At 48.4% G+C, this 12,665-nt stretch overlaps 1 protein-coding gene across 1 annotated transcript; it reads right to left on the bottom strand.

Annotated features, from left to right (window-relative positions):
• Positions 1-3,659: 3,659 nt before the first annotated feature.
• On the bottom strand, positions 3,660-8,454 carry LOC128124820 (zinc finger protein 764-like). The gene is made up of 3 exons (XM_052761525.1): positions 7,985-8,454; positions 7,725-7,838; positions 3,660-7,290 (listed from the first exon to the last, which is right to left on the bottom strand). Exons 1-3 carry the CDS (start codon positions 8,166-8,168, stop codon positions 6,377-6,379), a joined length of 1,212 nt encoding a protein of 403 aa, XP_052617485.1. The 5' UTR covers positions 8,169-8,454; the 3' UTR covers positions 3,660-6,376.
• Positions 8,455-12,665: the final 4,211 nt, after the last annotated feature.

The raw sequence follows: 12,665 nt of genomic DNA, 5'->3' as shown, positions 1-12,665 counted from the left end.
TGCCTCCCGAGTACTGGGACTAAAGGTATGCGCCGCCGCCACCACCCAGCTGCAGGAACTATCTTAACCATTAAACCAGCCCCATTTTGTTTGTAAAGACATGGTTGAATGTAGAATGTAGTTCCTGAACTCTCTATATAGCTGAGTCTAACCTTGAACTCCTGACTGTCTTGCCTCCCTCCCAAATCCTGGGATTGCAAGCATGAGCAGGAGCTCTACTTTAATCTACTGAAGAATAAGGCAGAAAAGACCAATTATTAGATCCTGATTTATGACCTATTGGGAGCCTCACTTAAAGCACTGCTTGTACTGCCTATTTGCCAAGCACGACTTCACCTTTTACCTGGAACAAAATGACCAGGAGGAATAGCTGAAACACTGGGTCGTTGCCCTTAACAACCTGCTGACTGCCCCATAGATGTCTGTAAAATCTCAATTGCTGGCCTACCCCACCTCGTGGTTTTAGAGTCTATAATGGGAATGCAAAATGGACTGGATATCAAGGCTTCCAGGAGCCCTGGCTTCGGTTCACTGACGACATTTCCTTTTCCACTCTCATTGGTGTCTTCGGAGTGCTTATTCCAGAAGGATCCCCTCCACACTAGCAGAGGGAATTTCCTTTTGTGGAGATATCTCTAGAGGTACAACCCCTATAGCCAAAGCAATAGGAATTCTTGCCAGTATGAAAAAGACAAGAATATTAACTGTGTCCAAGCAATTGGGTCATCAGTATCGCCATTAGAAATGTTAAGACACACCAAATTCCTACCTCTAACAACCACCCTGTTAGAGCTGTTTCTTGTCAGGTCAAATCCACCCTACAAATGTGACTGACGGCCCTTCAGTAGAAACCTAACTTCCAACAGCGTCTGAGTTCCAGTTCCTGGAATGGCTTGGTTGACTCAAATTCCAGATGGTCCTGGAAGGATCTGGCACACCTTGACTTCTGTCCTCAAATGAACTACTACTCACCCTATCAACTCTCCTGTGGCACACTTAAAGGATTTGGGTGGACTCTTTATCCAAATTGTACAAAAACAGTCTCGAAAGGCAACAATATTCATGATGGATTCAGTAAAATTGACCTTATGCTAGGTCCAAAAGGGATCCAGACTTAAGATTTTGGACTAGAAATTTAGACACAAGCTAAGTTTGTAACGAATAGAAAGGGCATTCCTTTAAAAGGGAATCACTTCCAAAGGTAAGTCATATAACTGGGTGTGATGACCATGACCAGGATTCAGGAGGCAGAGACAGGCAGCTTTCTGTGAATGGGAAGCTAACCAGTCTACATAGTGAGTTCCAGGCTAGCCAGGGATGAACAGTGAAATCCTATCTCAAAAACAAACAGGCAAACAAACAAAAAGGGACATATAAAAAATAAGTTAGAGAAAAAAGAGATGGACACTCAGAAGAAATTTTTGTATTACAAGAATGAATTAAAGCCAGGTGGTGGTGGTGCGCGCCTTTAATCCCAGCACTCAGGAGGCAGAGGCAGGCAGATCTCTGTGAGTTCGAGGCCCACCTGGGCTACAGAGTGAGTTCCAGGAAAGGTGCAAAGCTACACAGAGAAACCCTGTCTCAAAAAACCAAAAAAAAAAAAAAAAAAAATTAAAAAAATACTTAGGTAAGTTGCTTTTTTCTGAAGGAAACAGGGGAGCAGTGGATTTTGGGGCAGAGGAGAGGTTGGGGGAAACTGGGAGGGGTGGACCACTGCTCGCAAATGATGTTCCTTCCAAAAAGTACACAGTAGGTACTTCTTACTCCATAGGGAATCACATTCCAGAACCCAGGAAGTGCCCAGCATGAGGATAGTACCAAATCCTACATGTACTATTTCTTCCCACACCTATGAATACGTACGTATACACATATGGTAAAGTCTAACTTATAAATCATAGGAAGAGATCAACAACAAAACAAAATAGGACAATTGCCAAAGGATCCAGTAGTAACAGCTACCCGCATGTTTTCACTCAGTTGTTCATTGTACTGTAGACACCCTGTGACCCTGTGAGATGGTGCAATGCCGGATGATAAGAGAGAGCAAGGACGTGTTTTCAACATGGCATTCAGCGTCATCAGGCTGTCATGGTCTTCCGATGTTTCTATCTCTATTAATTAAATTGATGTGTGTGTGTGTGTGTGTGTGTGTGTGTGTGTGTGTGTGTGTGTGTGACAGTGTCTCGGTCTGTAGCACAAGCTGGCCTGGAACTCCAGAAATCCTTCCGTACTGGGATTGCAGGCATGAGCTGCCACCGCCTCTGTTCCTTCCTCTTCCTTTGAGAAGAGTCTCAAGTTTCCTGAACTTACCATAGGAGTTAGGGATTCGAACTCAGATCTTCAGGCTTATTCAAGAAGCACTCTCACCACAAACCTATCTTCCCAGTTCTCCCCCCACCATCCCTTTTTTGAGATAAAGTCTCATCTAGCCCAGGCTAGCCTCTACTCTCTTTGTAACTAAATCTGGCCTTGTTTTTTTTTAATTAAATTTAGTCATTTATTTGAGGTGTAAGGGTTTTGCTTGCATGTATGTGTACCAAGTGCATGCTTGGTACCCAAGGAGGTCAGAAGAAGGCATCAGATCTTCTGGAACTCGAGTTACAGATGGTTATGGGCCATCTTGTGGGTGCTGGGAATTGAATCTGGGTCCTTTGCAAGAGCAGCAGGTGCTCTTAACTTCTGAGCCATCTCTCTAGCCCCTGGCCTCCTGCCTGGACCTCCTAAGTGCTGAGTTTAGAGGTGTGTTGCCATAGTGGATGGTATCACTGATCTTAATCTTACATGTTTTTCTTTCTCTACGAAGTCAACAGCCTTCATCTTTTTATTTAAAGGAAGTACTCTACGGCTTCTGTTTGGCATGTGAATTGCCCGCATCACTACCCTGGACTTTGGGGTCATTAATCAGTAAAATAAAGGTTAGCTGCAATCCCGTAAAAGTTGATCTGATAGCATAACTGAGCTCATGGCTAAGCGAGTAAGTAATGAGCAGGTAGAATATGCTATGGGAATTCACTGCATAGAGGGGTGATTCAAGTATCTACAGAACAGCATTTATTGTGAGGCTCTGCAGGACCTTACAAGCACTCCTCATAACATCTATCATCATGCCTTAGATCTTTTGTTATGCAGGAATGGGCAGGAGTGTGGGAGAATAAGATAATAAAATCAAGGAGAGGATCCTGTACCGGCTAGAGAAAGATAATACAGACTCTGGCCTCTGACTCATAGAGATCCACCTGCCTTTGCCTCTAGGTGCTGGAACTAGAAGCGTGCACCACCACATTCAGCAGCTTTTTTTTTTTACTTTATGCTGGGAAACAAACCCAGGGCCACCCACATGCTCAGAAGGGTCAAATACAGAGCCACAGCTGCAGCTCCAAATGACTGATTTCTTTGAGACAGGTGTCATTCTGTAACGCAGATTGGCCTTGAACTCAAATCCTCCTGCCTCAGCCTTTCCAGTGCTGAAACCAGACTCCACCATGTCCTGGTTAAATGAAAAACTTAGTTTCATTTATTGAGTACTTTGCTTATATATAAGTATGTGCACCACGAGTGTGCCTGGTGCCCTCAGAGGTCAGATGAGAGCATGAAAATTGGATTTGTGGATGGTAGCAAGCCACCGTGTGGGTGCTGGGAATCGAACCCAGGACCTCTTCAAGAAAAGTGCTTTTAATCAGAGTCATCTCTCCAGCCCTTTAAATGAGTCATTTCACATTAAAGAACTACAAATCCAGGTTGAGGACACCCAGTCATACAATGCAGAGTTCATGAGGCCCCTGGTATTAGTATTCTGACCCGCCCCTTGGAAACTCCCCCTGGGAGACCCGCCCAGCCTCCTGATGTAAAGTCCCCTTTAAAAAAGAAAACTGCCCCTCCCCCTCTCTCCATTCCCACGAGGTGGGCACCTCGCCCCTCTTTCTTCCCCCCTTCTCTCTCTCTCTCTTATCTTTCTCCTATCTTTTTATTATAATGAACTCATTTCCACGTGGATGCAGTGCCCAGGGTGTGAGTGACTGTCCATGCACCACAGCCCGCCGCTGCATCTGCCGGGCATGTTTTCCCGGGGATACCCTGACTGGCCAGCCGGGGCCTCCCTCGTGCAGTATCAGAATACTGGGTACAGTCCTCGGCACACACATAAAATAATCAACATATGGATATGACTTTGACCATAAGCTCCAGGCTTCGGTTTTGGAAAGTGTATAATACAAATGATAGTAGTGATTAAGTGTGATTTGCAATGATTAAAAAAGATGTTTTATGAAATAACATCCTCAGATGCCAAAAATGTAAGTTTTTAAAATTGTAAGTGTAGGCTGTCAGATGGTCAGAGGGTAAATGTGCTCGCGTGCAAATCTGATGACGTGAACTTGACACCGACACAGACAAGAATGAACTCTCCCAAACCGTCCTGACATCCACGTGCATGAACATACAATAATAGTAATAATGTGTGGAAGCGTGTTTGAGGGTATGTGGGCGTGTGTGCTTATGTGCAGGTGGAGGCCAGACTTCAGATGTCATTCTCGGAACCAGGTCTGCTTTCTCAGAGACAGGGTCTCTCACAGTTCTGGAGCTCACCAATGAGGCTGGCCAGGCTTGGCAGTGAGCTCCAGGGAGACTCTTATCTGCCACCCGACTTTTTTATGTGGGTGCCGGGGTTTAAAATCTGGTTTCTTAGGCTTTAGAAAGTACTTTACTGACAACTATCTTCCCAAGCCCCTCCTCTTATTTTTAATTGTATGTAAGTATTCGTACATGAGTGCAAGTGCCCACAGAGGCCCTAGCCTGGAGTGAGAGTTACAGACAGTTGTAAGCCATCTGACGTGTTGCGGGGAACTGAACTTAGGTTCTCTGGATGAGCAGTATGTACAAACATTTTTGGGGACAGTAGCCCAGATTGCACTGAATTTGTGATCCTCCTGCCACAGACTCCCCAGTACTCAGCCCACAGGTGTTTCCCACTCATCCTGGCAGGAACTCATCAGTGGTGAAGACAGCAGGGGTGAAGCTTAACATTCACAGATACCAAGGTGTCTCTTAAAAAGTGTGCTGAGGAGGAGGCTCACCGGTTAACGAATGGCACTTGCTGCTCTTCCAAAGAACCAGAGTTTGGTTTCCAGCACCCACATCAGGTAGCTCACAATATCCTGTATGTAGCTCCAGGGCACTCAACGCCCTCTTCTGGCCTCTACAGGCATCTGCATGCACACGTGTATACACACACACACACACACACACACACACACACTTAAACAGATAGCAGTAGACTGTGAGCCCTACAGCCTCTCTGTGTGATCTTAGGCAGGCAGTTTTGCCTCCTGTAATCTGTCTTTGACCACAAAGGGACAGAAAAGCTCAGATTTCCTCCAGTTCAAATAAGTGAGGCGGCTCTGACTGAACAAAACTCTCAGGGTCTTTCCCTCCAAATTCAGGAGCTGCTGGCTACCTGGCTTCTCCTGAGTGAACATACAGACGGGTGGCGAAGGCAGAGTGAACACAGAGGGTCAGGGATCTGGCCCCAAGTGCCTCTTCCTGACTAGGCTTCCTCTTCAAACTGCTTCCTTTCCTAGGCAGTTAGAAGAGGTAAACAAGGTAATAGACAAGAAAGCACTTTGAAAACCACAAAATAAAATACAAGGGAAGAGCTGAAACAAAGCTTATGAACTTTGTTTTTGCTTGTTTTTTGTTTTGTTTCTACCTCTCGGCCTCCAGCTGCCAAGTGGTGGAATTATAGGCATATGCCGCCACACCCAGTACATGCAGTGTTCTGTCTTCCTTGGCCGGCTGAATCTTTTGGAGTTTTTTGTTTTATTTTTCAAAAGAAGCTAGAAACCTGGACCTTCTTTTGTGTGTCAAATACTTTGAATTTTAAACCTCAAATAATTTCACTTGTTATTTATTTACCTTAGATGAAGTCTCAGGTAACCCAAACTGGTCTCAAATTCCTGACCTTCCTGTCTCTACCTCTGAAGTGCTGAGGTCAGAGGCGGGCACCACCACACCCAGCTCTTGACCAGTAACTAATAACCCCTGGAAATGCAGCTGGCTCAGTTCACACAGAGCCATCTACTTCAGCCTCTGCACTAACGAGGCAATGGATTAAACAAGGTTCTCTTCAAGCCTCTCAATCCTTCTGAGCCTTGCTTCTCATAGCGTTCTAGTGGGCTTCCCACCCCACCCAATAGACTCAGAGCCTCGGGTAGTGGAATCAGTATGTGTGCAAAAGCAGCTGGTAACCACCCATAAGGCTGTACTCTGTCCCCAGGACCAGCCCTTGCTAGAACTTCTGTGCCTTCCGGAGGATGCCATAGGTTCAAGCCTCTGGGCTTCCAACAGTGTGTACATTTCACTCTCTACGTTGGAACTTTTAAGACCACCCCCCGCACTCCTGGAATATCTCTGGATAGTGCCGGAAGTCCACAGGTGGATCAGGGTCCCCTTGGCCTGTGGCCAGGGATATAGATAAGTGACTGGCTTCTCCGTCTCTATGGCCCCTAGCTCCTGGCCGATGGACCCACTGATGCTTCACCACTGCTGACTTCTGGCCAAAGCACCTGCCACACTGAGGGCAGGGGTAGGGACGCTCGCCGCTGTGGGTCCGCCTGTGGGCTGCCATTTCAGAGCTCTGGCGGAAGCAGCGTCCACAGTCAGGGCATGAGTAAGGCTTTTCACCCGTGTGGGTGCGCACGTGGCGCCGAAGATCTGAGGCATGGGCGAAGGCTCTGCCACAGTCTGTACAAGGAAAGGGGGTCACGCCACTGTGTACCCGCTGGTGCTGACGGAGCGCAGAGCTCTGGCTGAAGCGGCGCCCACAATCAGCACAGCAGTAGGGCTTCTCTCCAGTGTGGACACGGAGATGGGTGGTGAGGGCTGAGCGCTGCGTAAAGGCCCGGCCACAGTCAGGACAGCGATGTGGCCGTTCCCCTCGGTGTATGGCCCGGTGCTTGCTCAGGGAGGAAGCCCGGCCGAAGGGCTTGCTGCAGTCAGGGCAACGGAACGGCTTTTCACCTGTGTGAGTATACAGGTGCTCCACCAACGTGGACCGCCAGGCAAAACTCTTCCCGCACACACGGCAGCCATGACGCTGATCTGCTCTTGGGACAGTGGCGTGAACACCAAGAGGGGGATGGCCCTGGTGAGTGTCCTTGGACAGCAGCTCCAATTTGCAAGGGAGTCCTGCAAAGGAGGGGTGAGGCTTCTTCGGCCCAGCTTGTGTAGAAAACGTCTTCTGGGTTGCCTCGGTCTCTTCCCTTGGTCTCTTCCTTTCCTCCTGTCCGCAATCTGCTCGGAGACCAAGAAAAAGCTCAGACTCCGACTCATCCTGCTCCTTGATTCCCACACCCCCACATAGTGACAGACAGGGCACTGGAGGGGAGAAGCCACAGCATCTGAGCATGCAGGGTGCGTGGATGTCCAGAGGCAGCACAGAGGGCATCAGTGTGGTCCCCAAGCCCAAGTCCAGAGGGCTGAGCACTTGCCAGAGGTGGACAGGAAGAACTGAAGGCGCCTCCAGCAGGGAACCACAGTGAGAGTACTGCACAGGCACAATCCCAGCCCCTTTCTAGGTGAATCCAGGGGCCAGGCATAACGACGTTGGCCAAGAAAACAGTTCAGGGAAGAAACTGCCAGGCAGGCAAGTGGAGTCACCAGAAGGCACCACCACAACGGGCCGGCTACTGAGAAGTTCCCCAAAGCCGGAGTACCCAGTCCTTCACCTGAGTCTGCTTCCGTCGGACACACGGCCACCGCTGGATCCTGGGCACCAGGTCCCCACAGTTCGGCCTCTTCCTCCACCCAGGAGATGAGCGCTGGCTTGGCGCCTCCGCCTCCTGGAGGGAAAGAAAGCAAACCCTGCGATGCGGCGAGGCCAACCCACTTGGTCCCTGCCTCCAGTTCCCAGGGCTCCCCGCTCCACCGCGGTGAACCCACGGTGTCACGCGTGGGGCGAGCCCAGGCGGGCAGGAAAGGCTCTCACCGAGCGCGCCCAGGAGCCCGTAGGTCTCGCGCATCACCTCCCGGTACAGGGCTCTCTGCGCGGGCCGCAGGCAGCCCCACTCCTGCGGGGAGAAGTACACGGCCACGTCCGCGAAGCTCACGACCCGGAGCTTCCCGAACCCGGGCCGAGCCGAGGGCCTTGCCGGGGCAAGCAGCTGCGCCATGGCGATCCCCCGGCTCGGCCCCGGGACGGCCCAGCGCGCCCCGGAACGCCTGCCCAGCCCCAGGTATCGGCGGTCGGGTACCCGGGCCGGGAAGGGACAGAAACCAGCTCCGTGCGCACCCTAATGTGGGTAAAACTTGAAAACGGAAAGTAGCAGGCACACAATCAGGACTTGAGGACGCCTGCATAAAAATGGTGGCGCTGGGGTCTCACGAACTAGGCTCCCCGGCGGTTGTGCCCAGGGTTACGTCACCGGTCTCTCTGGGTCATTGTCTTCCAGCCCTCATCCAAAATGGCCACAGAGTCTACAAGTGCCAGTCTGAGAACAAGTCCCAGGCGGACAGGCCCACGTGGGCGGGGACTTCTCTGCCAGCGAGGACGAGATGCAGTTGGGCGTGGTACCGACTCTGGGGACCCGCAGCCCTCTCAAGGTCAGCTAGGTGGAAGCCGCCTGTGAATCGGCGCGTCGTTTTTTGCTCCTGGTCAGTGTATTATGGAGCCGGGAGCCTGTGGAGAGAAGGCCATTAATAAGAAGGCAGAAAATGACGCGGGCTTTCATTTAGGGGATTTTCACCAACTTGGTCTAGAAATCTCAAACTAGTTGAGGAGTACGCTTCTGAGAGATGAGACATCACAGGTCTGTTCCTTGATCAGCCGGAACACCTGGGACAGTCACAATGGCTCACTTCTAATCTTTTAAAAGTGTACACCTGCCCATCTAGACTTCACTCTCATGAGGGAATTACCTGTCAGTGGTTTCTGGGCTGCTTGTGAGAGTCCCATCAAATATCCAAGAGAGGAATGAGGCCCTACTCAAGGTCATATACATTCAGGCTTTAAGTCTCGTTCATTGCTATTTTAACATAAAATACCTATCTATGAAAGGAATATTATCTCCATGTGGCCATCATTCACGTTTGCTGGAATTCTTGCTCCTCAGCTGGGGAGAGGCTTCAGCCAGACTTCAGGACAAGGGGCTCTTCTCCCTTCCCATGCATCCATAATTGTCCCTGTCTTTCTACCATGCCTCAATGCAAATATGTTGGATCAAGATCAGGTTTCTGCTCACTGAGTCTATACTAAGCTAAAGGTAGAGTAGATACAAATTCCCTTGGCAGAGTGACTTCAGCGCTTCGGCAGACTGTGTCGAGGTCTACGTGACAGATGAAGCTTCTGCTCTGGGAGGCCACCAGCACTGAGTATACAACCAAGTATACATGTGGTACACAACGATGAGAGATAGCTTTGCTGGGAGTAGTATTCTGGGTTGTCAATTGCTGTTTCCCAGAATGGGAAACACATCGTCCCAAGCCCTTCTGGCATTTTAAGTTTCAGTCGGATGATCCAATGTTATTCTGCAGCCAGAATCTCTGCCAGCTGGACATCTGACGATGTGTTACTACCCAGAATCTACAAAAAAACGAAGTCAAAACACAAATGACCCACTCAAACTATGGGCATGGCATCTGAACAGAGCGTTCTCAGGGGAAGAAATAGAAATGTCTGAGAAATATCTCAAAAAGTGTTCGCTGTCCCTAGCAATTGCAGAAATGTGAGTCAAAACAACTTTGAGATTCCATCTCACCCCAGGCAGAATGGCACAGATCAACAAGTGCTGGAGAGGACACAGGGAAAGGGGGCCCTCACTCAGTGCTGGCAGGACTGCAGGCTGGTCCAGGGCTCTGGAAACCAGCTGAAAAGCCTGATCATAAATCTACCATATGACCCAGTTCTAGCACTGCTGGACACATGCCCAGAGGACTCAATATCCTATTCCACAGATATTTGCTCAGCCATGGTTTTTGCTTGCTTGCTTTCCTCTCTCTCTCTCTCTCTCTCTCTCTCTCTCTCTCTCTCTCTCTCCTCCCCAGACATGGTTTCTCTGTGTAGCTCTGGATGTCCTGGAACTCACTATATAGACCAGGCTGGCCTTGAACTCAGAGATCTGTAGGCAGAGTTTCTCTGTCTTGGCAGCTGCTTTCCAAATAACCACTCAGAGGCTTAATATTAATTATAAATGCTGGCCCGATTGCTCAGGCTTATTACTAACTAGCTCTGACAACATAAATTAACCTATTTCTGTTAATCTATGTGCTTCCCTGAGACTCATGGCTTTTACCTCTCCTGCAAGTCCTGCTTCCTCTCCATATGACTGGTGACTCCTCTGACTCTGCCCTTCTTCCAAGCATATTCTCTGCCCCAAGAATCCTAGCTATCGGCCAATCAGCTTTTTATTAAACCAATTCTAGTGACAAATCTTTACAGTGTAAAAATGATTGTTCCACAGCAGAGATCCCTCTCTCTGCCTCTGCCTCCTGAGTGCTGGGATTAAAGGCATGCATCACAGCTGTGGATATCGTTCTGTATAAATAAAACACTGATTGGCCAGTGGCCAGGCAGGAAGTATAGGCAGGACAAGGAGAGAGGAGAACTCTGGGAAGTGGAAGGCTGAGTCAGGGAGACACTGCCAGCCGCTGCCATGACAAGCAGCATGTGAAGATGCTGGTAAGCCACGAGCCCCATGGCAAGGTATAGATTTATAGAAATGGATTAATTTAAGATATAAGAACAGTTAGCAAGAAGCCTGCCATGGCCATACAGTTTGTAAACAATATAAGTCTCTGTGTTTACTTGGTTGGGTCTGAGCGCATGTGGGACTGGCAGGTGAGAGAGTTTGTCCTGACTGTGGGCCAGGCAGGACCAGAAAAACTCTAGCTACACACCACCATGCCTGGCACTTGCTGAGCCATATTTATTGAAAGTTGAAACAATCCAAATGCCCTTCAACTTAGAAATGGATAATGGGGCCAGGCGGTGGTGGTAAATGCCTTTAATCCCAGCACTCAGGAGGCAGAGGCAGGTGGATCTCTATGAATTCAAGGCCAGCCTGGTCTACAGAATGAGTTCCAGGACAGCCAGGGTTACACAGTGAAACCCTGTCTCGAAAAGAAAAGAAAAAGAAAAAAAGAAAGAAAGGAAAGAGAAAAGAAATGGATAGTGGAAATGTGATATACTATGGAACATTATTCAGCTGTATAAACAAAAATGAAAATTTCAGGTAAGTAGATTGAGTAAGTTAGTCAAGACCCTGAAAGACAAATGTCATATGTTTTCTCTCTTCTGAGGTTCCTAGCTCCAAATTATCAGATGTGAGTGTATAACCTGGAGTAACTACATTTAAACCAGGAGAGTAAAAAGGGACCATTGTTGGGTGGGGAGCAACAGAGAGGGGAGTAGCGGGTACAAGTGAGGAAGTGGGGGGAATGGGAGGGGGTTCTGATCAGGGAGGAGAGAGGGAGCTAAATACAGAAGAAGGAGGGTAAAATAACATCAGGGTGTCTGAAAAGGTCATAAGGAATCATAGTTTAACTATTAACTTACAACACCTACAATACACGTAAGTGTGTGTCTATATATACATGTATAGCTTAAATGAAACTTTCTCATCTGGGCTAACTATGCTCCCCGCAAGAGTCATTGACCGGCTAACAAAGCCCCCATCACCGGGCATGAGCAGCCCTCTCTTGAGTTGTTGGTCAGGGTTGTCCCAGAGACTCTCAAAACGTTATAGGCTAATGCTGTTGTCCTTGGTTGCCCCCTAGAGGTGGAAAGTAAATCCCTATTGCTGAAACAGGATTGCACTTCCAACACAGGATACAAGGACCCAAGCTGGATCTGACCTGAAAGCCTCCCTGAGGACTACATTTCAAGATGTCAGAGAGCACCCGGCCATGGTGGCACATGCCTTAATCATAGCACTTGGAAGGCAGAGGCAGGTGGATCTCTGAGTTTGAGGCCAGCTTGGTCTACCGAGTGAGTTCCAGGACAGTCAAGACTACACAGAGAAACCCTGTCTCCAAAAACCAAAAAGAAAAAAAAATTTCAATAACAAAATCTAAAATCCACTCAACACAGAGCATATTTCTCATTATCAAATTCCCAGAGTCTAAAGATTAGAACTCCATACAAATTAATTCAAAGGAATGAAATACATGATATCAGAAAGCACCATGCAAGCTTCCGAAGGAGGGAAGTGTGGGAGCCAGCTCCCACCTTTTCAAGGGTTCCTATGAGGAGGAAAGAGGGATAAGAAAATATCAGATAGAAAGAGACCTAGACAACAAGAGGAAAGACAGAAACACAGCATAGCTTCAGGAGGACCTGGATCAAAACCCAACGGCCTTTTCCATTTATTCAAAAGGACTTTTTATAACAATGCCAAGGGGAGACGCAAAAGACCTCCCCCTTCCTAGATCAAAGCACACTTCCAAACACCTGATAACCACGCCCCGTGGTCAAATCATCCCCTTATGCAGCCCTGCTGGGTAAAGCAAGCTCAGATTCTTGGACCCTGAGTAATTTGGGCCTCCACAGGGAAGCAATCAATAGTCCTACCCAGCTATGAATCTGTGAACTACAGCAATGACCAGCAGGATATAATAACCCTAAGGTGCAGTAGTAGCACATATTCCTTGGCAGTAACCAACAGTTCTCTAAT

The sequence above is a fragment of the Peromyscus californicus genome, unplaced genomic scaffold (genome assembly GCF_007827085.1).
Source record: "Peromyscus californicus insignis strain IS unplaced genomic scaffold, ASM782708v3 Scaffold_4__1_contigs__length_199733344, whole genome shotgun sequence".
NCBI lineage: Eukaryota > Metazoa > Chordata > Mammalia > Rodentia > Cricetidae > Peromyscus > Peromyscus californicus.
Note: the sequence above shows the minus strand (reverse complement) of the source record. Positions and strands in the feature narration are given on the sequence as shown.